The following is a 22,473-nucleotide window of genomic DNA, read 5'->3' as shown; positions in this document are numbered from 1 at the left end:
AAATCCTGAACGCCTGCAGCAATTTTAAATAATTAGTATGTGAAATAAAATTTATCGTTTTGCCTGCTTTAAGTATCTCATCCCAGAATGAAGGCAAATCTCTTCAAAAATTGATTTAAATTGCATAGAACATGTGTTTGCTAGCCTTTCCTGTATGGTTGGGCTTTTTAGCATATTATTGTGCTTGCTCAACCTTCTGGGATCTAATAGTAGACAAACCAGTTGAGTAAGGGCTTAACCATGCATTATGCTTTTCTTAGATTTAGGGAAACTTAATATGCATTGTAAACCATACTTGGATAAATAATTTGAAGGGCAATATACAAACAGATGCAAATCTCCATGAGATATGTATTAGATAGATAGATGATAGATAGACAGACAGACAGACAGACAGAATCTCTATATAGGAAGATAGGTCTTGATAAATAAATGGAAAGCATCATTAAGTAGGCAATAAGAAATCTGTCTAGAGATCACCACTAGGTACTTATTGTGTGTAGTAAGAATATAATTTATGAAGTGGGCCTTGGTATTAAAGAACGCTAACAGCAATATCATCCCAACATGACGGGGGCTGGCTTCCTGCAGCCCTAGAGCTGCATGTTACTCTGAGCCTAATCACAGCAGCTCTCTTCTGGGTGTTCAATTCAGCAAGAGGAAGCTGTCCCTCTCCTGACAACCTACTGGGTGGACAGGAAGACAGACCCAAGGGGGTGGCACCCATTTTGGGCTTTGCTCCCTCCCTGCCAACATCTTCCTTACCTCCCCCACCCACAAGCACCCCCCAATAACCCTGCCCCCCTGCACTGTGACAACTACAATCTAACAGGTGATGTGTGCCTTAGCAGGGGAGTGCTGCTGCAAGTAACTGAACATCCCACATTTTTATCAGAAACCTTTATGACACCAGTGAGCAAATGGCTATAAAAGGAGGCTTGAAGCACTATGAGAAACCAAACTGCTGGTGCCCCCGACTCTGCCATCTGCATACCCTGAGAAGGGCTCAGACCAAACTGGACTTGCCAGAGCACAACTAAAAAGACCTGTGCAACTTTTGATAAGAAACAGGAGGTTTACTTCAAGGAACAGATAATGCTACAGCAAAGGAATATTTCTCTGGAACAGAAAAAGACTTTATTCAGGAAAGCCACTTAGCGGCCCAGTCTTCCCTGCATCTGAGGCCAGAGACAAAAATCTGGTGAGTGCAGTAGTGTTAGGACCTTAGCAGTGCCACTCCATGGAGAACCCTAACCTTGTTCACAGAGGAAGAGTCAGGGCATGTTGCTTGAGTCTCAGCAAAACATTTCCAGTTCTGCAGGATAACTAGCTTTACTTGAGGGCGAATATGAGCAGGGCTCATTGGCTCTCTCTTGAGACGCAAAGCTGTATTAGCTCTTTCGGTGCTTTTCTCTGGTCTGCAGAAGCCGTAGGATGCGCTCGTTTTTTGTTAAATCTGAAGGCAATTCGTTTTTCTGGAAACAAGACACAAGTTGGTTGGAAACCAGAGAAAGGACTTTCACCATCTGGTTCTCATGCAGCAGACTTCAAGGAACATTACCCAAAGGAGCACCGGCATTCAACATTCTGCACTGAGCTACATTCAATTGTGGACTCATGCACTTCTCATCAGAAAATATACCAATGCTGTATTACTGAGCCTTTCAGCAGGCTTGTTTAACAGGGACTGTAATTCGAAGTTGGCTTGTGAGGAATTACTTAAACTAGGGTGGCTAACGTGGTCCTCTGCTTGTTGCTCGACTACATCCCTGACCACTGACCATGGTGACTGAGGCTAGGGCCAATGCCATTTGCAGGACTCTGCACTTCCCATCCCCAGGGCAGATCCAAAGGGGTCTTCAGCAAGCTACCCCATCATATTCTAGTGACTTCCCTGGGCTGCTGCAGGGCAGCGATTCTGCTTCAAGGAGCACATCAAGAGACTGCAAGGAGTGCAAGTTATTGCCTTTTGTTTTCTGGCTTTTAAGTTGAAAGAAAATGAGTCAAAAAGGTTCTACGATATGGTGAACCTGTGGCCATCCACACCTTGTTGGATTCCAACTCCCATCAATCCCAGCCAGCTTGAGTAATGGTCAGAGCTGGTGTTCAGCAACATCTGGAAGGCCACATGTTCCCCATCCTTGCTCTATATGCTATGCTGCAGAGATGAATGACTATTAAACATAGATTTCTTTCCAATAAAATCATGATTACTGTCTTTGGCACTCATGAGAGCAGGATCAGCTGACACTCAAATTTACATTCAGGCTTCAGTAGCATTTAAACTAGATCTGTAATGAATTGACTTTGGGCCTCCCTTGCGGAGGAAAAATACTATATTGGTGTACACAGATTTGTATTCTAGTATGCTGTGGAAGCGCCAGTAAGTTTAGAAGAGGCCGTGGTGCAATTCTGTAATGGCAGAGATGTCCAGAAAACCTTATGCCCAAACAGATTTATTAGTCTTTAAAGGTGCCAGTTGAAACTAGGATGATTTTGCTGCAACAGGTAACAGAAATACCTTGCGGGATGAAAGTGGTTGACACAAACAATTTTTCCCAAGAGTTGTGCTGCCCTCTAATGGAAATACACAACATGGAGAATTTATTCTCTGTTTTTGTTCCTAATGTGAAACTTCAGGCTAAAATTACTAAGAATTTCTACAAAGAGATTCATGCAAAGACTGAGACTTTCCTAACAGTTTCAAAGGTCTGACAATCTTGAAACAAAAGCACACTACCTTGTTCCTAAGGAGCGGATCTGCTCCTGCTTCTATGAGTAGTGCTACTGCTTTAGCGCTGCCCCCAAGAACAGCTGCATGGAGAGCTGATGTTCCATTCTAGTATAAACAAAAACATAAAATATATCTATATGCAGATGATATTGCTAATAATAATAATAATAACAACTTTTAAATCTCAGGTCTCTTAACAGTAATGCAGGAAGGGTTCTGGCGGAGTCGGTAGCAGCCTTTTCCAACCATTTCCAACAGATGGGTGGGCATAAGAAGACTTTAACCCACCTGAGTTTGAGACATGGCATATGTTAGGCTTCCGCAAACTCAGCCCTCCAGATGTTTTTGGCCTACAACTCCCACGATCCTTAGCTAGCAGGACCAGTGGTCAGGGATGATGGGAATTGTAGTCTCAAAACATCTGGAGGGCCGAGTTTGAGGAAGCCTGGCATATGTAATAGGGAAAAGACCCAGGACCCTGCTCTGATTTATATTAATATGTCTATATTAGAAAAATATTTGAAATAACTTAGGATTTTGAGTCAAACTGAGCAATCTTCTGTGAGAGTCCACTGAAATTAGTGAGAGCTCCCACAGCATCCAAGAGAACTATGGTTCCGAGCATCCTAAATATTTTCTCAGTACTTGCCTTCAATAAACCAAGCGTAGGAGAGAATTTAAGCAATTCCTCTATAACATCACTATACCCTTTGTTCGCAGCTTTAAGTAAAGCAGTTGTGCCATCCTACAACAGAAAGGAGGAGAGAGAAGAAACATGAATTGAAGATGACCATTTGTCCTGTTTTAGACTTGTCCTTGTATAGAATTCATAAGGGAAGGGTCCTCCCATTCATTATAACCCATTTAGAGCATGTTATTTCTCCCATAAGCAGGCTTTGAGTGTCCTTACTGTACATGAAGACCTTACTGCATGTAGCAGCAGTGCTTTTATGACATCCTTACCCTAGGTTTGCAGATTTCAATGTTTAAAAATATTGTCATTGAAACATTCCTAGACTGTGATCCTATAGTCACTTAATCTAGGAATAGGTCCTATTGAACTGAGCTAGCATCGCCACTCAGCAAACTGAAGCAATTGGCTCAGGTGGTGAGGCTGGTTAACTTGGGCTTGCCTTCCCTGGTATAGCATGACATGCTTGCTGCCATCAAAAGCCCTCCACCTCCTCGCTCCCTGCCTCTCTCAAGAAAGGTTCAGGGGCAAAACATTCCTTGGAGTAAAGCATTCTAGGAGCGATGGCTGAGACTCCCTGTGCCCCTGCTGCAGTTAACTACCTAAAATTATTCGGAAAAGGTTTAGAATTACTGTACAATTTCCCTCTAAATAGGGCTTCAGCAGCAGCAAACCATAGCAGTGCCAGCATGCCCAGAATGCTTCACTCAAGGTAGGACCTTGGAGCGGGGAGGTGGAGGGCCTTGCCACTGCTTAAGCAGCAGCAAAATAAATATTAAGTAAGACTGAAGAGGAGAAAGGGAGAATTGCTACTACCTTTTCCTTCTTTTTATGGAACCAGCTCTGCTTGCAATTGGGCAGCCACCCTGTTGACACCAGGATTGTTACAAGGCAGCATTGAGTCTGGGGCGAATATGGTGTTTCCCCTGGTGCATCTACACAGCCTCAATTTTGCCACTGCTGCTTTACCCTGTACAGGTAAGCTGTAGCAATGCTGGTGTCAGGAGGGCAGTCTGCAGCTCTCCCCCCACCACAATGGCTGCTATGACCAAAGGAACAGCATGCATATTGCATTTATAGATGTACAACTAAGTGGTTTTAAGGACATACCTAAAAATGTGAAATTCACAAATGTACACATCACACAGATACATAAACTAGGAAGTCATTTCCCACCCTTTCCCTGTGATTGTCATTTGTTTTAACTGTTTTTAATTCTAAAATTGTAATCCACCCGGGACCTGCTGGTGCATAATAAAAGTAATAATAATGGCGAAGAGTTGGTGGTTTACTAAACAAGAATAATCCTAATCTATTATATTCTACTCATTTGAGTGAACTGTATGTCCAGTGGGCTTTACCTTATTTTGAACAGCAGACCCTTATGAAATCTATCAGTTACCACAGAAGGCTAGTGCTCAAGAAAAAGAACTCTACTGGGCATGCAACATTTGATAAGAGGTTCTTTAGATACAGATTATCCTTGATCTTAAACTGAGCCTCCAAAATGCGTCAGCCCTCAAACTTGCCTTCAATGCCAAGGCCATGCTGTGTAATCTATTGAGAAATAACAAATAACCAAGTGGATCTGAGCACTACATCTTTGTCGCTATTGACCTACCAAATTTTTCTTAGTAACATGGCAGACAGTGACAGGGACCACTCAGAGATAGAGGTTAACTGTTTAATTTACAGTTTTATTACCAAGAGGAAAGGGATTGGCTTTTTTCTTAAGTATGTTTCTGTGTTCTGGTTTTGTAAAACATCTCCAACTTGGAAACAGAAGAAGCTGTTGTAAAATGCCCCTTGCAATGAGACATAATTGAGAGGGATGCTAGCCAACCTATTTTGCAGTGCTGACTGCCACAGCACACCAATGAGATATTCTAGAATATGGGTGGGAAACATGTAGCTCCCATAATTTCTGATGACTGGCCATGCTGGTTGAAGCTAATGGGAGGTGGACTCCATACAGGCTCCCTACTCCTGTCCACCATATCACAGAGAACTGTTGACTCCTTTTCTTCTAATATAAAGCCCCCAAAACAAAAGGCAGCTACTCACACTCCTTGTAGCATCTCGTTCTGCTCCTCGGAGCAGCATCACTCGCACTACCTCACTGTGACCCATCTGAGAGGCTATCCACAATGGAGCTGTCCCATCCTTTAAGAAGAAGACGAAATAACATGCAAAACAGGACCCATCAGTTTGATACAGGCAGCACGCTGAACAGCTCTGGCAGCTCACCACAAGATTCTGGCTGGAACTCAAGGACAAAATGAACTTGAATCCTTGATGAAAACCCGTTTTCCCCTGGAGAAGGGACATCGTGTTCAGCTCAGCATTCAGGGAATGCAAACAGGCAAACAGAATATATTTCAGCATGTCCTTGTGGCTGAATAAAAGTTTGAACAGTGCAAATGAAATGTTCAATAACTTAATAAGATGAAAACAGTACGCTGTATAACAAACAGTATTTTCTCTGTTTTAAACGCCTTAATTTCTCTGTTTTAAACGCCTTAATTATTATCAGATGCTATACCAAAGCTTAAGAAGCAGGAAGTACTGGTTAAAGCTTAACGCAGACAAGAGTCTATTTTCTTTGTTATCAGGTCATGAAGTATAGTTCTGTATTCTTTTGAAGGACTCTTTTTAAACAAAAATAAACAGTTTAAACAGTGCTGAAGTGGAAAAACAAGGCTGAGGGAGAGGAGTTTCTTGAGTTTTACTTCCTGTGCCCAATTCAGTTTACAAAAGCCTTGCATCTTCTTTTTTAAAAAACCCAAACAGTTTTGCAACCATAGAATATATAATTCTGCTGAGATAAGAAATGAGCTTCTTTATACCTGTAGCTTATACAGGATGCAAATTTAAAACTCTGTACAGTGGTACCTCAGGTTAAGTACTTAATTCGTTCCGGAGGTCCGTTCTTAACCTGAAACTGTTCTTAACCAGAAGCACCACTTTAGCTAATGGTGACAGGGTTACTTGTGGACTAGATTGCTTTGGGCCCTGTTTATCCAATAGTATAAGTAGTATCCAATAAAAAGGTCTCATAATAAACAATTACTTTTTGTTGGAAGCAACTGGAACCCTGTGGATAGGCTGGTGCAAAATGAAAAGAGCATAATGATAGCAGCAGAAATTCCAAAAACACATGAGGAACAAGGCAATAAATAGTGCATACAGTTCTAGTTCCCTTGCCTCAAAAAGGATACTGTGGAACTGGAAAAAGTTCAGATACAGTCAATCAAAGTGAGGCTTAATGTTAAAAGAGATTCAATAATGACAAAAGAAAGAAATTTCTTCACACAGTGCAAATTTAAACTACGGAATTCATTCCCACAAGATTTAGAGGGCTTTCAAGAAGCGTAGACAAATGAATGGAGAACAAGGCTATCAGTGGTTACCAGCCACAATGGCTATGTTCTAACGCCACTTGCAGAGGCAGTATGGTTCAGTGGTTGGAACCTGCAGGAGAACAGAGTGCTCTTGTGCTTAGGTCCAGCTTGTAAATTTCTCATGGGGAATTGGTTGGCCTGTGAGAACAGGATGCTGGATGAGATAGGCCTTTGGCCTGATCCAGGAGGGTTCTTCTTATGTTATAGCAATAAGAAGACACAGGATGCTAACAAGATTTTTACACATCCTATGGTTAATTGTGGCGTTGTGTGCCTGGAAATACCAAATGAGAAGCCACGTCACTTGAGTTCATGCTTGTTATCAGCAACCTGTGAATGTAAATGCTTAAGGAACCTACTTACCCAGAACCTGCAATTTCCCGCATTTACACCTTCATCTACTCTTGGTAGAAAATAACCTCTGATGCAATAACCTCTGTTCAGTCAGTAGGTGGCTCTGGACTTCAGCCGGAATTCTGTGGCACTGGGCATTTCCTGTTAGTAGGGATCCTCTTTGAACCCAAGGGCTACAGTCCCTCATGGGGAACCTTCCTTGGTCCCCATGCCAGTGGTGGGCAGGGCCAAAGCCAAAAATGGGTGGGGAAATGTTACATCCCAGAGCCCTGAAAGTGAAGAGGCTTTTTCGCATGTATACGCCCAGAGGCTTCCATGCTCAAGCAACAGGCATATTATCCACAGTTGACAGGCAACTGTCAAAGGCCCAGCCGGGCAAAGGCACTCATGATGGGCACAGAAAAGGGTCAGTGAAAAGGTGCAGCCTGAGCAGGGAGCATGGCTTAGGGCCAGGCAAAGCCCAGGAGGACCACATATGGTCCACATGCCTGAGGTTTTCCACCCCTTGTAGCTGTTCTGGTCTTGTTGAGGAGATAGAACAAATTTATTAACTAACTTTCTGACTTTTGTGTCCACTAAGGATTCCATGGCACACATACCTCCTTCAACTGTTCCATGGGACAGATTCAAGGAAATACCTATAATCTAAGTAAGAATGCATAACCAGAAATGCCAAGTATTAGAGGAAGTTAAACTACAACCTCGGCAGTCTGTATAGAAAACCCAACAGCAGCACATGTATCCAAATTTGATCAAATATTAACTTCCATATCAAAGGCACACCAATAACTGGAATGTAGTCAGCACCAAGGCACAGCTGGTTAGTCTTAGCACATGAACAGATGAAGGGGGAAATCTAGGCAGTATCAATCTTAAAAATAAATAAGGGAGGGTAACTAAAACATTGTCTGTGTCTTAACAATGCTGAACATTACCTGCCTTGGCTGGTTGACCTTTGCTCCAGAAGACAGCAATAGCCGAATTAAATCCAGGTAACCACCTTGGGCAGCCAGGAAAAGGGAAGTAGCTCCGTCCTTAATTTTTTAAATAAAATATTTAATTAGCTTTTAAGCTGGCAAAAAAAGATTTCTTAACAGAACCACTGAACTCTTCCTTTCCTCCATTAGCCCACAAGCATAGCAAGACTGCTTATATACTGAAGTATGTTTTTCATAACTACCGATACATTTCTGCAGCATTGATGAATGCAAAAAGCAAGCTTGCTCTTTAGTTAGTCTGCTTCCAGTCTTTCATGTAATCAATTTAAAGATTAAACAATAAACCCTGGTGCTTTCTGAGTAATGGTTCCAGCAAATGTGCATTTGGCCTCTTGTGGAAGTCCTTTGCGAGTGCTGCTGAGCAACAGAAGCTGATCAGATTTTTGGTTTTAAGAACAACTTCCTTTCAATCATTGCTTTAAAGTGCATTACATATTTCATATCCTATCCAAAAGTGCTATTTGAAGCAGCACACATGCTTCTCCTACGACCAGGTGGGCAGCAGCAACAGCAGGTGGGAAAAGAGAATCTCTACCACCCTGTCCCCTGCTGCCACCCACCGACTCGCAGGAGAAGTACGTGAGATGCTTCAAACAGTGCTTAAAGGCAGTCCCCACATTCCAGTTCCAGCATGGAGGGCTGCCTTTAAGTGCTTCTCAAAAGAGCTGTTTGAAGCAGCTGCCCCTCTCCTGGGCTTGGGTGCACAAGAGAACTCTCTGCAGGGAAACTTCATAAAAGGCAGCTTCCATTATTCCCAATCTCCATGTGCAATATTAAACATGTACAGCTTATAATTTTGCCTTCTCATTCTGTGTAATGTGTAGAATGGCTCAAAGTGTAAGGAGGAGCTGGCATACTGGGCAAGCTTTGAATTTGCCACCAACTCCTTTCGAGCACGTAAAGTAGCACAGAAACACCAGTTCCAGAGCACTCTGCTTTCTCGTTAACAGAAAAAATGAATCCCGGAAAGGTTTCCTTAAACCTTGAACATTCCAGGGGAAAGGGAGGGTCAGAATGGCTGAAGGCCAACTCCAAGTAAACTCACATAAAGCTGATCATGAACGTTGGCACCGTGTTTCAGCAATGTTTCCACCACTCTCATGTGCCCGTACTGACACGCAGCCAACAGAGCAGTGCCTCCATCCTGCAAAGGGGTGGGGGAGTAAAAAGAGAGCACAGAATAGGCACAAGTGAAGGGGAAAAGACAAAGGCTGTAGAATACCACCTACGTCTTGCATTTCAATACGATACAATAATAGCAATGAAGAAATCAAATAGAAGTTCTGCAGATAATGTCAGGGGAAGCTGCTGGCAGTGGCAGAATTTAAGCCAGAGCTTTCCAAACTTTTCATGTTGGTGACACACTTTTTAGACATGCGTAATTTCACAACACTGTAATTCATTTTTGCATCATTTCGCGACACAGTAATTCAGTTTTACTATCAAGCCAGAGGTTAAACTAACCCCTTTCTATCCCCTGCAGGAGCGTGGGGAGCGTTCTCATGACACACCTACATACTGCAGCCGACACACTAACGTGTCACGACATTTAAGCCCTGGCCTTGGAACAAGAACTTTGGGAGGAATAAGTGTATCCTGTTGAAGGCTTAAGTAAATATTCAAAGAATCATAGTACTGTAGAGTTGGAAGCGACCCTGTTTAGTTCACAGTGAATGGAAACTGTCCCTATATGTGGCTATCAACCCCACCACTGAACAACACATAATTCCCATATACCTAAAACGTGAAATTCTGAACATGGCTTTTTCTGATAACTTGTCCACACTATATTACTTCAAACAGCTGTCACTTATAGTTTCCAGCAACATTCCCCATCCAAGGATTTGATATCCAGGGTCTCTTAAAACAGGAAAGCACTTTTCTTCTTTCTTCCAGCATGAATTTGGCTTTCTTCTTCTTGGACTTTAATGGTCTTGCTGCAAAGCCACAGGCCCTAATATACTGGCTATGACATTATGACTTCTCAATTACAGTCATTCATGAAGTTTAGTATCTACGCCCTCCCTTCAGATGTCAAGGAAATAAACAACTATCAGACTTTTAGAAGACATCTGAAGGCAGCCCTATTTAGAGAAGTTTTTAAGGACTGATGTTTTTATTATGGTTTTAGTTATGTTGTAAGCCACCCAGAGTTGCTGAGGAAACCCAGCCAGAAGGGCAGGGTATAAATAACAAACATACCCCTAAACATTTTGTGAATCTAAATTCGGCCTCATTGAGGGGCAGTATTTCAATGTATGAGTAGTAAAATGAGAGTACCCATAAACATTTTTTTTTAGAAAAAAAGCACTGATTACAACAGACTTCCTTAAAATCACTAGCACTGGATCCCAACATTTTTTTTGTTCCAAAAGTCAGCCCCCACCCCTGCCAACATGTTAGCTCAATTGGTTAAAGTGTGGTGCTGATAACGCCAAGATCATAGATTTGATCCCTGTACTGGCCTATTCCTGCATTGCAGTCAGTTAGACTAGATGATCCCCAGGGTCCCTTCCAACTCTACAATTCTATGGGATGTCATGTAAAACAAAACTGTGTCAGTTTCTTGAAGTAAGGCCTGCCCTTTCACACATCATGCCAGTTGGAAACTGGGAGGCACAATTAAAAGAGAAAGCAGGTCAGATGAAGTGAGGCATCCTGCTCCCTGGTTGTGTATTTCCAGGAAGTCTCCTTCCTTTTTTACTTTTTCTCTTAGCAGGGCTTTTGAAGCCTGGCTGAGAGAAAAGTGACATTACTGACGGGGCAGACGTAAAAGAGGTAAGCAGTGGGAGCGGGGGGGTGTTATTTATTTAACACATTTTTATCCAGCTCTCCAGCTGCAAAGCCACAAAGCATGGTTTGCAGATGAATTTTACAAAGAGGATATTCCATGCAAACATGACACAATAGGAAAAAAGCATGGGGGGAGGTAAAAACATTCTTAAAGTTGACTGAGATGGAAACGGTTCAGCTGGTCTGTCAGCAATGGAAAGAGCTGTTTTGACCCAATTCTACCAAGTTCCCACAGGTGAAGGCTGGTAGTTGTAGCACCACGGAGAGCTGCCAGTGAGCAACTTGCTCCTACAGAGGTTCTGAGGTCTGTAACAAATCCACTTTAAAAAAGAAACAGACCATTTTCTGGACAGGAAGGTGGTACAGACAAGCACTGAAAAGTGTGAAATGAACAAACGATTAACTGGAAAACGTATAAAACACCCTGCAGGCAAATCAGCATGAATGCTCATTCCTACACTTAAGACATTTCTCTACTCCTCCTCATCTAAAAAGTAATGACAAGCACTGCTTCCTAGGGAAGGTGTTTCACATTCCTCATCATTTTTTTGTACTGGATGCAGTTGTTTATGTTAACTCTGGAACAATTTTGGCTACATCTGTAGGGAATTAGAAGCTGAGGCTGCACCGCTGTCTCTGGCAAATACGCTGGAAATTCCGAGAAACGAAAACCATCCTGGCACAATTGCACATCAGCAAATCAAAGCGGAGACTTTTGCATAATGCTGGCGTTACACATGCGAGGTCTTTTCAAACCAGAAAAGCCAAGGCAGAAATCATATTGCTGATGCTGTGCATTTCATGACAGTAATGACAATGGGTTCCAGCTATTGCAAAATGCTTTCTTTCTTTTTTTAAACAAACCAACATGCAGTGCAATGTGCTACAAAGAGCTGTGCATACTCTCTAATTTTTCTGGTTCCCTGCTGCAGTCCTTCCCCCGCCGCCACATGCACATCCCAATAACACTACTTCGGAATATTGCCACTGCCGTGTTACTGTGCAATCTGGAAGGAAAGCAAAAGCCAATCTCTCCTGACTACCTACACAGCCACATGAATGCAGAAGGCTACATCCTTATGTACACCATTTACCTTATGTACACCACTTAAGACCTTGGATAATTAAGCGGTATATAAATAGCAAAAATACCGTGCGTGCCTTAATGTGAGAGAGTGCTCCCTTTCACTCTCACCCTCTCTCTCACTGGCACTGGCTGACTTATTATAGATTTTCATATTACATTAAGTTCTGAAAAGAAATACGCACAATTCTCATCTCTCTTGCTTTTGATCTTCCAGGGCAAACGTTTGCAAGGAGGAACTCGTGCATTTCCTCTGTGCAGAGTTCGATAAATTTCCTGCTTTTACATTAGATCTGGACTCTAAACCGTGGCTAACCTTAACTAGTTTGCTGAAACAAGCCAGCTTCATAATTATGATCATCCACAATTTGAGAGGTTCGGATGACACAACAAGCTGTGGTTAATAAAGGGGGCGGGGATGAAGAAAAAGCTTCCAAACTCCTCCTTGCACCGCAGCAGAGCCAAAGGCTTAGCTAGGCTCATTCTCATCATGCTAAATTATTGTGTGATGTTCAAGCTGGGCCAGTGCCTCAGCTTTGGTTGCCTACATGTATGAAATAAATAAAAAACAAGGTTTTGGTGAGGGTGAGAGAAAGAACTCCAGAAGTAAATAAATGTAACAAAACAAGGTCATCACGGATTTGTGCACTAGGTTGGAATACTGTCATTTGGTAGTATGCAGCTAAGTTTTACTCCGAGGAGAACCACTGAAATTAACAGACATGACTAAGTTAGGTCCATTAATTTTAATGAGTCTACTCTACGTAAAACTTAATTGGATACCACCCTTGTTTCCGAGACCAAAGCAGCCACAGACTCTTAAGTCCCATAAAACTAAGGACAGGAACTGGTGCTTCAGTTCTGTGGATCTGTCCTTCCTTAGCACTCTAAGATCTCTTCCAAATCTGTGCACTTCCGTGCTTTGTTTGCTTCCGTTCAGTTAAATTCAGTGAGAAATTGTTTTAACAGGCGGCCAACAGCAAAAGTTGATGGGAAAATTGCCCTACATTCAACTCTTCCCTAATATGAAGAATATAGCGCAAGAGTAGAAAAGGTGAAGGCGAGATGAGTGCATTTTGCATGAGCCATAGGTGATTTCATGCTAGCACAAAGAAACAGATTTTGCCTAAAGCAGTTGTGCAGGTGGCATTGACTACAGAAAGGAGTCAGTTCTTTCACAATTCAGGCCACGGTCATCTGACAGCCTAAAGCACATGAGTTATTTAGTCTTATCTTGGCAGGTATACAGTAGCTACTCCTGTCATGTTAAACATGAAATGACAGCATCTTTTCAAGAAAATCCAGCTGCCTAAGTGCCTGCAGCTGTAAATTCCATACAACTTGACTTCCAAGCAGAGTGGCCTCTTTCTGTCTTTCTTTTTCCCCATTTTAGATATGGCTTCTTGACTTCACACCACTGGGTAGCATAAAAGAGACAACCAATCTGGTCAGCTTTGGTTCTGCCCTTTTGCAACGGAGAGAGTAAAAATTATTAGGAAATGGAGCAGCACTTATACAATGAAAATGGAGCAGTAAAAGCCTGAGCCGAACGTATGTCCTGCCAGAGAACTGTGTGGCAAGAAGCAAAATTATATCATGGGCCTCTCGCTTGCTCTCCATGCCAAATCCCTGCCTGCCAAAATTCATCATCGTGTTAAAGCCAAGCACAATCCCTTACTTTGGTTTTAAATTCTGTGGAGGCTCCATACTCAAAGAGAAACTTCACGATATCGTTGTGACCTTGTTGTGCAGCAAAGAACAGGGCAGTGGCACCAGACTGAAAAAGAGAAACATAAAGCCCATGGATTAGGTATGTAAGTACATTTCATTTAATCTACGTAACAATGTCTTTTAAAACCTTATTTTAAAGTTGGTAATACTTGAAATGTGCAAATCCAAATTCTCATATCTAGCAGCAGCTGCTCGTCAGTTAAAACATTCCCACATGATTCTATTCTGGAAGATTCCAGGACAGCCTTCACCAACCATTGTGCCCTCCAGTTGTATTGGGACTACAACTCCCATCACTCCCAGCCAACACTTAAAAAAAACAACTTTCAAAATGAGTAACAAAGCCGAAATTCAAATACTACTTTTCATAGCTTAGGGATAGAACAACTGAGAAAACACCCTGTTAAATTTCTGTAACACAGCTGTGAGGGGAAAGGAAGGCAGCGGCCTAGTATACACATAATGTTAAACCATGGTTTAGTTAGTGCTATGTGCACATGACTTGGGTTGCACACTCCCCCCCCCCCTTTTCTCCTCCTGCATCTCAGTGGGGAGAGCTTCTGAAGCCAATTTCATAACCCATGATTTGATGTTGTATTATAACCATTCTAGAATTTGTTTTAAACCACAATCCCAAGTTATCTAGAAGAGTTTGGATTTGATATCCCGCTTTATCACTACCCTAAGGAGTCTCAAAGTGGCTAACAATCTTCTTTCCCTTCCTCCCCCACAACAAACACTCTGTGAGGTAAGTGAGGCTGAGAGACTTCAGAGGAGTGTGACTGGCCCAAAGTCACCCAGCAGCTGCATGTGGAGGAGCGGGGAAGCGAACCAGGTTAACCAGATTACGAGTCCACCGTTCTTAACCACTACACCACACTGGCTCTAGGAACAAATACATTAAACCGTTTACCAAGTGGTTAGCTACAAAAGCATGCATGCAAACCATATGGCGAACCAGTCATCTGTACATCAAACGGGATACATTAAAATAAGTTTAGCGAGATCTGTTGCTATGCCTTCCCCTTGTTGAAGGAACACTTCAAAGAAGATCCTCAGAGTTAGGTCAAGTGGACAGCTAGCTTTATTTTCCTAGGTCTCTTTATCAGATGCTTAAGTACACTGAGATAATGGAGCTGCTCACATACATTAAGGGCTTTGTTGGATGAAAGCCTCATACCAGCAACTTCTAAAGCAATTCTAACCATCTTTAAATTCATCTAGGAAAACTCCTATTATCCACCAGTAGATCTGGTAATGTTGCAATTTGCAGATGTCATCAAAGGGACCACTATCCTAATTTTAGGTAACCAAGACAGGTATACACACATATTTTGTAAACAGATGAGAATTGTGTCATTCTTTAGACATATACCTGTTTTCTGTTATCAGGAAAAAATGACTCCAGGCTCCTGCTGCACTATCAAGATGCTAAGTTTTTGAATAATTCTAATGCAGGCCTAGACAGACCAATTATTTGCTACTGGAGGGAATTCTGATATCACCAAATCAAGCTTGCCATTCCTTCTTCTCATAAGCTTTCTGTGCATTTAATATCTGCATGACAGATAAAAATTTAATGTGTGAAGCCTTTCCCAGTGCTGAGATACCTTGATAAGGAAATCTCCACCTGTTGCATTTCTGCCTGACAAACAGCTATGCAAAACAGAGGAACCCTACCATGGAAAAGGTGGCAACTTTCACTGGTGATTAACTTTCTCTCTGAGTTTAAAAAGCAACAGTGAGAGCTGCAATTAAAAGCTGTGCATACAAACAGGATATGTTAAAATGAGGATGTGGTTGTCACTATATCCTGTAGTCCTTTTGAGAAAGGCACTTAAAAGGCTGTTAGGAAAGAAGTTGATTAAAATGCTATAATGATGGAGGGGGGTTAGAAGCACCATCCTGGGAGAATAGCAACCTCCAATTGTCAGGCCAAGTCTGAGTTGAACTACACTGCTTGCTGTTTAATGGCAAATGATGTCTCCTGCTTGTACAGAAGCCAGATAAGAGGCTGACAACCCTACAGCAAGAGACTGATATCCTGGTTGCAAGTAACCAAGGAAATTCAAAATATCAACTCCACTATTCTGACTCATTTCTGTGTTCTGTCATCAGTCAAAGATACTGGCCGTGTTTACACAATTTAATCCTGGCTTAATTGGCTAGGTTATGTATGACCTTCATGCACCTCCAGCTACCCCCTTTGCTCTTGCTAGCTCCCCACAAGCGAAGAAATAAACCAGGAAGCTGCAGTTAATCCGAGTTTCCTGTTAAGTGCAAACTGGGGTCTTAAGGTGGATTCTAAACAAGCCAGGATTCAAAAGCCAACTTTAAATTAAATGAAAGTTGACTTCCTAATCCTCTTCTTTAGAAGCCATCAATGTGTTCCTGGCTTATATGAAATGGAAATCTATGGTTAATTTGAGCTTCCTGGCTTGCTTTTTGTGGTTTTTTTTTGCATAGGGACTGTATACAAGTACACAACGCATATCATGGCTTATTACATCAGGAACTGATCATACTAACTAGGGCATTGTGATATCCTATTGCTCATCTTTGGAGGCCCTTAGCGGTATCTACTAACCAGGACCCAAACTTGCTGACAGCCACAAGTTCTCACAATAAAATAGGTCTTGAATCTTGCATTTTGGCCTAGTCTTTCTTGCAATCCCTTTTGAAATTAAGAATTCTACCGTACCTCTCTCTGAAGGTTGATATCAGCTCCTTGCAGCACCAATTCTCGAACGCATTCTTTGTGACCATAGTACGATGCTACCATAAGCGTTGTTGAACCAAGCTGGGCATAAAGAAATACAAACTAATTATCTTAAAAATAGGATAGAAAGCCATGCAAACCTGAAGGCTGTATATAATTTCTCTGCACCTGCTCAATAGAGAAGGGAAGGCCTTTTGGCACACGCAAAATGCTTTGTGACCCCTGCTGAGTAACTATTGAAAGTTCCCATACTTTGAGCACAAGAGGATGCTAGGGTTTGTGGCTTCTGTACAAAATGAATCCCAGCACTCCAGATCAGTGAGTCTTGATTTTCTGCCAAAATATGTTGGAGGGTTTGCAAACTGCTTTTTAAGAAAAATAAAAGCACAAGGGGAGTCCCAGTCATGTAACTGCCATGTAACGTGTTGTTTGACTCCTGCTTTTGAGCACGCTCAATATGAAGAATATGATGCATTCATGTCAAGTCTCCCCACTCTCCCGCTAGACCAGATTATGCAAACAGATGCAAATCATCTGTTCCTGTCATGCACAAAGTCCTTACACTGTCTTTGCAGTCCACATCCACACGCCCACTGTTCAATAGCAGCTGGAGAAGTGCCAAGTTTCCTTTCCTTGCAGCCCAAAACGCAGCATTTGCAAGTGGTGTCTCCTTCTGTTAACAAAACCAAAATGCAACAAAAATCAGATTATTCTGGACAAACGTGGGGATATCTGTGAAGTCTTGCTACTAGGGATCTTTTTTCTTCTTTCCTGGCAAGGGCCCTTTGCTTTTAACAGTGCATTTTCTCTGCTTTGTTTTCTTAAGTGGTTAACAGAAGCACAGCTGTTCCGCAAAGGAAAGCTGCTCTCCACCCATTTGACTCTCGAAGAACACCTTCGTACCCTGTGGGTATTGGGCCTACACACTAATGCAAGCATAGAGTCATTATTTTATGCTCTAGAACATAGCTTTCCAAACTGTGTGTCGTGACATGTTAGGGTATTGGCTGCAGTGTGTAGGTGTGTCACGCGAACGCTCCCCAGGCTCCTCCTGGGCCTGGAAAGGGGTTAGTATAACCTCTAGTTTGATAATAAAACTGAATCACTGTGTCGCGAAATCATGCAAAACTGAATTGCTGTGTCGCGAAATTATGCATGTCTAAAAAGCGTGTCACCAACATGAAAAGTTTGGAAAGCTCTGCTCTAGAAAGATCACACATAGCACACCAACTTGGCTCACCTGTAACACCCTTGGTCACAAAAGGGTGGATAAGATATGCATCAGAACAGAAAGGGATCAGTCCATTGTGAAACAAGCACACAAGAATAGTTTTTAGGGCAAAGCCCTATATTCAATATACAGCAGCTAAAGGTAAAGGTACCCCTGACTGTTAGGTCCAGTCGTGAATGACTCTGGGGTTGTGGGGCTCATCTCGCTTTATTGGCCGAGGGAGCTGGCGTACAGCTTCTGGGTCATGGGGCCAGCATGACTAAGCTGCTTCTGGCGAACCAGAGCCGCGCACGGAAACGCCGTTTACCTTCCTGCCAGAATGGTACCTATATATCTACTTGCACTGTGAAGTGCTTTCAAACTGCTAGGTGGGCAGGAGCTGTGACCGAGCAACGGGAGCTCACCCCGTCGCGGGGATTCGAACCGCCGACCTTCTGATCAGCAAGCCCTAGGCTCTGTGGTTTAGACCACAGCACCACCTGTGTCCTTCATACAGCAGCTAAGGGGGCATAAAATCTTGCAGAACCAACACCCTGGTATGCTAGAGGAACACAAGCTACATTGTCATGCTGGTGGAATGGCTAAAATGAGGCAGAGTCATAGTTAGCCATGTGGCAACATAGAGAAGGAACAATGCAATTCCACCGCACCCTGTGTGCCTCAAGACCATGGCCATGAATTCCAAAGGGCTAGGTTTTAAATATTCAGATATTCAGTGCAGTGACTCATTTAAAATGTTTTAATCAATTAAAAAGTTGTTGCTTGTGAATCACAAAACAGATTAGATGTTTTAAAGATTACAATTACAATACATGGCAGGTGTCACCTTAGAAGAGGAAACCCTCTTTTTCTTCTACACAGGAGGGAATGCTTCTTCTAAAATGGAGCTGGATGTGACACATGTGCATATTTTCCAAAAACAGAGACCGGGGGTGGGTGGGTTCTATTGTTTTACTCCTATACAAATTTATGTCGATTTTAAGCAATCAACCAACCAACCAAAAATAATAAAATTATCTGGGTAAAAGCTTAACAAAGGGCATAAGGAAAAGATAGATCCTCTCCAGATGACATAATTGTTGTTTTTAGGGGATTGTTGAGATGCTGCCCATTTCCTGAGGAAAATCCAACTACTCTGTCTCTGGAAAAGCTTATTTTCTCTGAATTCAAACTACTATGTCATTCCCTACAAAAAGCTTTGTATCTTTCTGTCATTGTGCTTGTTTTTTCTTCTTCTTTGGAAGCTTGTGCACTTTAGCTTTCCAGCACTCCAATAATAAGCGCTCATAAAAACACAGAATCATACAAATGAACAAAATGTTCTACAATAAGATGCAGGTTGAAGAGAAATATTAAGTATTTGCAAACAGCATCAAACTTGAAAGTATCTGTTTAAAGAAACAAGAATACAGTGGTACCTCGGGTTAAGTACTTAATTCGTTCTGGAGGTCCATTCTTAACCTGAAACTGTTCTTAACCTGAAGTACCACTTTAGCTAATAGGGCCTCCTGCTGCTGCCGCAGAGCACAATTACTGTTCTCATCCTGAAGCAAAGTTCTTAACCCGAGGTAATATTTCTGGGTTAGCGGAGTCTGTAACCTGAAGTGTATGTAACCTGAAGTGTATGTAACCCGAGGTACCACTGTACATGAACTGCATAATATAGAGACCAATGAGCACACTTTCAGGTGAACATTTCTGTTTATCAATTGCCACCTGTTTTCTGATGAGTTATAATCCTCCTCTCTTTTATGTACTTGGGTGAATTATGTGGATTTAGGCTTCTTACTGCAATCCTTGAAGTCCGGCCTATCTTAATTTATTACCACCCTAGTATGATAACACGCTCTCTCTGACTAAACAGCATAACCAAGTAAGAACAACTGACAAGCATCACCTTCATTTTTCAGAACTATTACTCAGAATTTCCAGCTAAAAGGATCAAGTAACAAAGAACGGGACAGATCCCTGCCTGAGACACGGGAGAGCCACTGCCAGCCAGTGAAGAAACTATTGGTGGAAATGTACCAGGGATCTCACTCAGATAGGGAATCCTATAGCCAGTGCACATGTCAACGGCATGGGGCAAGGCTATGCAGTGCAACACTTTCAACTTGTTTTTTCAATATACGACTGGGGGCAGGAAGTTTGACAGCACCCCTCTTGCATAACACAGCCTCAAATTTCATACAATATAATAGTGAGCAAAAGTGGGGGTGGGCAAACATAAAGGTACAAGAGAGAGGGCCTTATTGGTTATGGCATGTAAAATATGCAATGCTCTGTGGAGGAAGGCCAGCTTAGCTCCTTGTTCCTTGCATTCTGGCCAATGGCAGAAGCCAACTTGTTTCAGCAGGTGCTTGGCTGCACACAAACTGAAATTATTATAATCCACAGTTCATTACTTTAATTGCTGTGATAAAACTATTATTTTTTCAGTCTGTGTTGGTTTTGCTGTGAGCTGCCTTGAGACTTCCTGAATTACTTCCGAGGTAAAAAAAATCAGGAATATTAATAATAAATACACAAATAATTCAGCGCAAACTCTTTTCTCTATACAGCACCCTCGAACATGTTATGTCTGCGCTGTGCAGAAAACGTCTCCTCCTCCAACACTGCTCCACACAGGGCATGTTTCTGATGCTAGGTCTCATCTGCCACACTGCACGTGCAATAGTTAGGAGAAAAGAGGAGTGCTTTTGTGCATGGACAGAGAGCTTTCCCCTCAACATGGCCAGCTTTCGCACATCTGGGATTAGTGGGTGAAAGGCTTCATCCTGAAGTGGACGGCACCACTTCTTGGCACCGCTCAGTTTAAAACACACACACAGAGACCGCAGCTCAGTCTCAAACCGAGCCTGAAAATGAATGCCTCGCCCACACTCCACATGCTTAACCTTTCAACACTTTCCCACCCCGATCGCCGTTTAAGAAAAAGCAAACATTGCTTTAGCCAGCCACCTGGTTCCCGCCAGCTGCATTGGCGCTTAGGAGAAAGGAGAGGAGCCCAGCTTGCCCCGCAAAGCCAGAGGCAGGCCTGCCATGGCATCTGCAGTGATAACGGGTCACAGCCGCAGGAGCGCTTGGAAGATGATGAAGAAGCCGAAGAGCAGCGCGGCTGGGGAAAAGCTTACCTTGAAGGACATGGTGAGATCCCCCAAGCGGTTCATGCCTGCCAAACCCAGCGAAGCCGCATCGCTTCCCCAGCAGCACTTCCTTCCCAGGCCTTCTCCGGCGTCGGCACGACAGCGATCATTGGCTCGCCTTGCGGAGCCGCTGGAGCAGAGCTGGCTGCAGGGCTGCAGGCGGCGGCAGCAGCAGCAGCAGCAGCACCGCGCCCGAGCCGGCGTCTGAGTAAGAGCCGCGGCAGTCTGCCAGCCAGCCAGGCAGCAGCAGCAGGAGCACGAGGCCTGCTCTCCTTCGCAGCTTGCACGCTTTGCCCTCTCATCATTGCCTCCTCGGAGAAATCCCTCGCCCGCTTAGGTTACACTGCAAGCGGCTGACCTAGCAACTATGGTGAATTGATATGCAGCCGGGCGTTGAGAAGCGCGCGCTCGTGCTGGGCGTCGCACGTTGCAGCAGCACTTGCAATCGAGAGATTTGGCTCTGCGCCTAAATGAGGGTAGACAGAAGGCAGGCCAAAAAAAGGTGCAAGGAGGCCTACTGGCCGTGGTGTGTGCACGTGCAATTTTCACTTGTGAGCTGATCAATACCTTTATTAGGATTTCTTGAAAAGGCTGAAAAAAAAGTTACTTCTTCGAGAGCTTTGAGTCCTGAAGGGGGAAATTCTGCCTGAAAGTGTGGCCACACACACACACACACACAAACACCCTCTCCAGACAGACAAGCTGTATTAAGGATTCCAGGAATACTGGGGAAGGTAGTTTGTTAAGAGTGCTGGGAATTGTATACAAACTACAGTTCCCAGGATACTTGGCCTGTCCCCCCCCCCCCAATCAGGGTTTTCCAAAACTTGCCTAGAAATAGACCTTCAGTGGGCGTGGCTTGAAGGGCCTCAGCTTCTTTACCACCAAACTTGGGTCTCCAGCTGCTTTTGGACTACAACTCCCATCACCCCTAGCTAGCAAAGATGATGGGAACTGTAGTCCACAAAACCAGCTGGAGACCCATGTTTGGTGGTAAAAAAGCTGAGGCCCTTCAAGCCACGCCCACTGAAGGTCTGTTCTAGGCAGAGCCAAGACGTAAAACTTCATTATTTTTACAGTCAGAGCCACCATCTAACAATAACTCCAATCCGTGCCCATGGAATGCAACATAAATGGTACTAAGAAACAGACCAACTTTGCATTTGGTCGTCCTATCCAATGCAGTTTGCAACTGACTCCTCTAACTGTAACAGCATGCAAACCATGCTTTTAAAAGCTTCGCTTGCTTATTTCTGGAAAAGAGGCCCATCTTATTTTCTAAGCACCTGGGCCAGGGCTGGATTTAGATGAAGAGGGGCTCTAGGCTACTCCACTTGTGAGGCCCATCCCCCACCCTCACAACTAGAAGAAAATGGAAGAATGTTATAAACAAAATTGAGTGAACCCAAGGATGATGACAGGTATTTAAAATTCTACAATTCACAATTTCTCCTCTAAAGGACATGAGATAATATTGTTAAATACCATGGTGATTTTAAAAAATGCATAAAATTAACACTGAAAATTTTTGCAATAACTGAACTTTGTAAACCTTTTGTGGCCAGGGCAGGCCTGGAACTAGTTCCCATGT

General features: G+C 43.1%; 1 protein-coding gene across 2 annotated transcripts; it reads right to left on the bottom strand.

Moving 5' to 3' along the window:
• Positions 1 to 1,114: 1,114 nt before the first annotated feature.
• On the bottom strand, positions 1,115 to 21,221 carry ANKRD29 (ankyrin repeat domain 29). 2 transcript variants are annotated; one of them, XM_081873717.1, is made up of 10 exons: positions 20,871 to 21,221; positions 17,068 to 17,178; positions 16,488 to 16,586; positions 13,734 to 13,832; positions 9,224 to 9,322; positions 8,116 to 8,214; positions 5,490 to 5,738; positions 3,384 to 3,479; positions 2,741 to 2,839; positions 1,115 to 1,475 (listed from the first exon to the last, which is right to left on the bottom strand). In XM_081873717.1, exons 1-10 carry the CDS (start codon positions 20,904 to 20,906, stop codon positions 1,392 to 1,394), a joined length of 1,071 nt encoding a protein of 356 aa, XP_081729843.1. In that variant the 5' UTR covers positions 20,907 to 21,221; the 3' UTR covers positions 1,115 to 1,391. The 2 variants fall into 2 exon arrangements, with proteins under 2 accessions (XP_081729843.1, XP_081729844.1); XM_081873718.1 differs by having other exon boundaries at positions 5,490 to 5,588; positions 20,871 to 21,215.
• Between the last annotated feature and the right edge of the window lie 1,252 nt (positions 21,222 to 22,473).

This window comes from Podarcis erhardii (assembly GCF_964252035.2).
Source record: "Podarcis erhardii genome assembly, chromosome: 8".
In the NCBI taxonomy this organism is placed as follows: domain Eukaryota; kingdom Metazoa; phylum Chordata; class Lepidosauria; order Squamata; family Lacertidae; genus Podarcis; species Podarcis erhardii.
This window is presented reverse-complemented; position numbering and strand designations above follow the sequence as displayed.

Bases quoted from the DNA above. Each gene is read 5' to 3' on its own strand.
- ANKRD29 (XM_081873717.1), bottom strand. From the start codon at position 20,906: ATGAACCGCTTGGGGGATCTCACCATGTCCTTCAAG. The intron at 9,323-13,733 runs GTAAGGGATTGT...ACCCCTTTGCAG, and splicing joins CCACAGAATTTAAAACCAAA to GATGGAGGCACTGCTCTGTT. The intron at 8,215-9,223 runs GTGAGTTTACTT...TAAAAAATTAAG, and splicing joins ACGTTCATGATCAGCTTTAT to GACGGAGCTACTTCCCTTTT.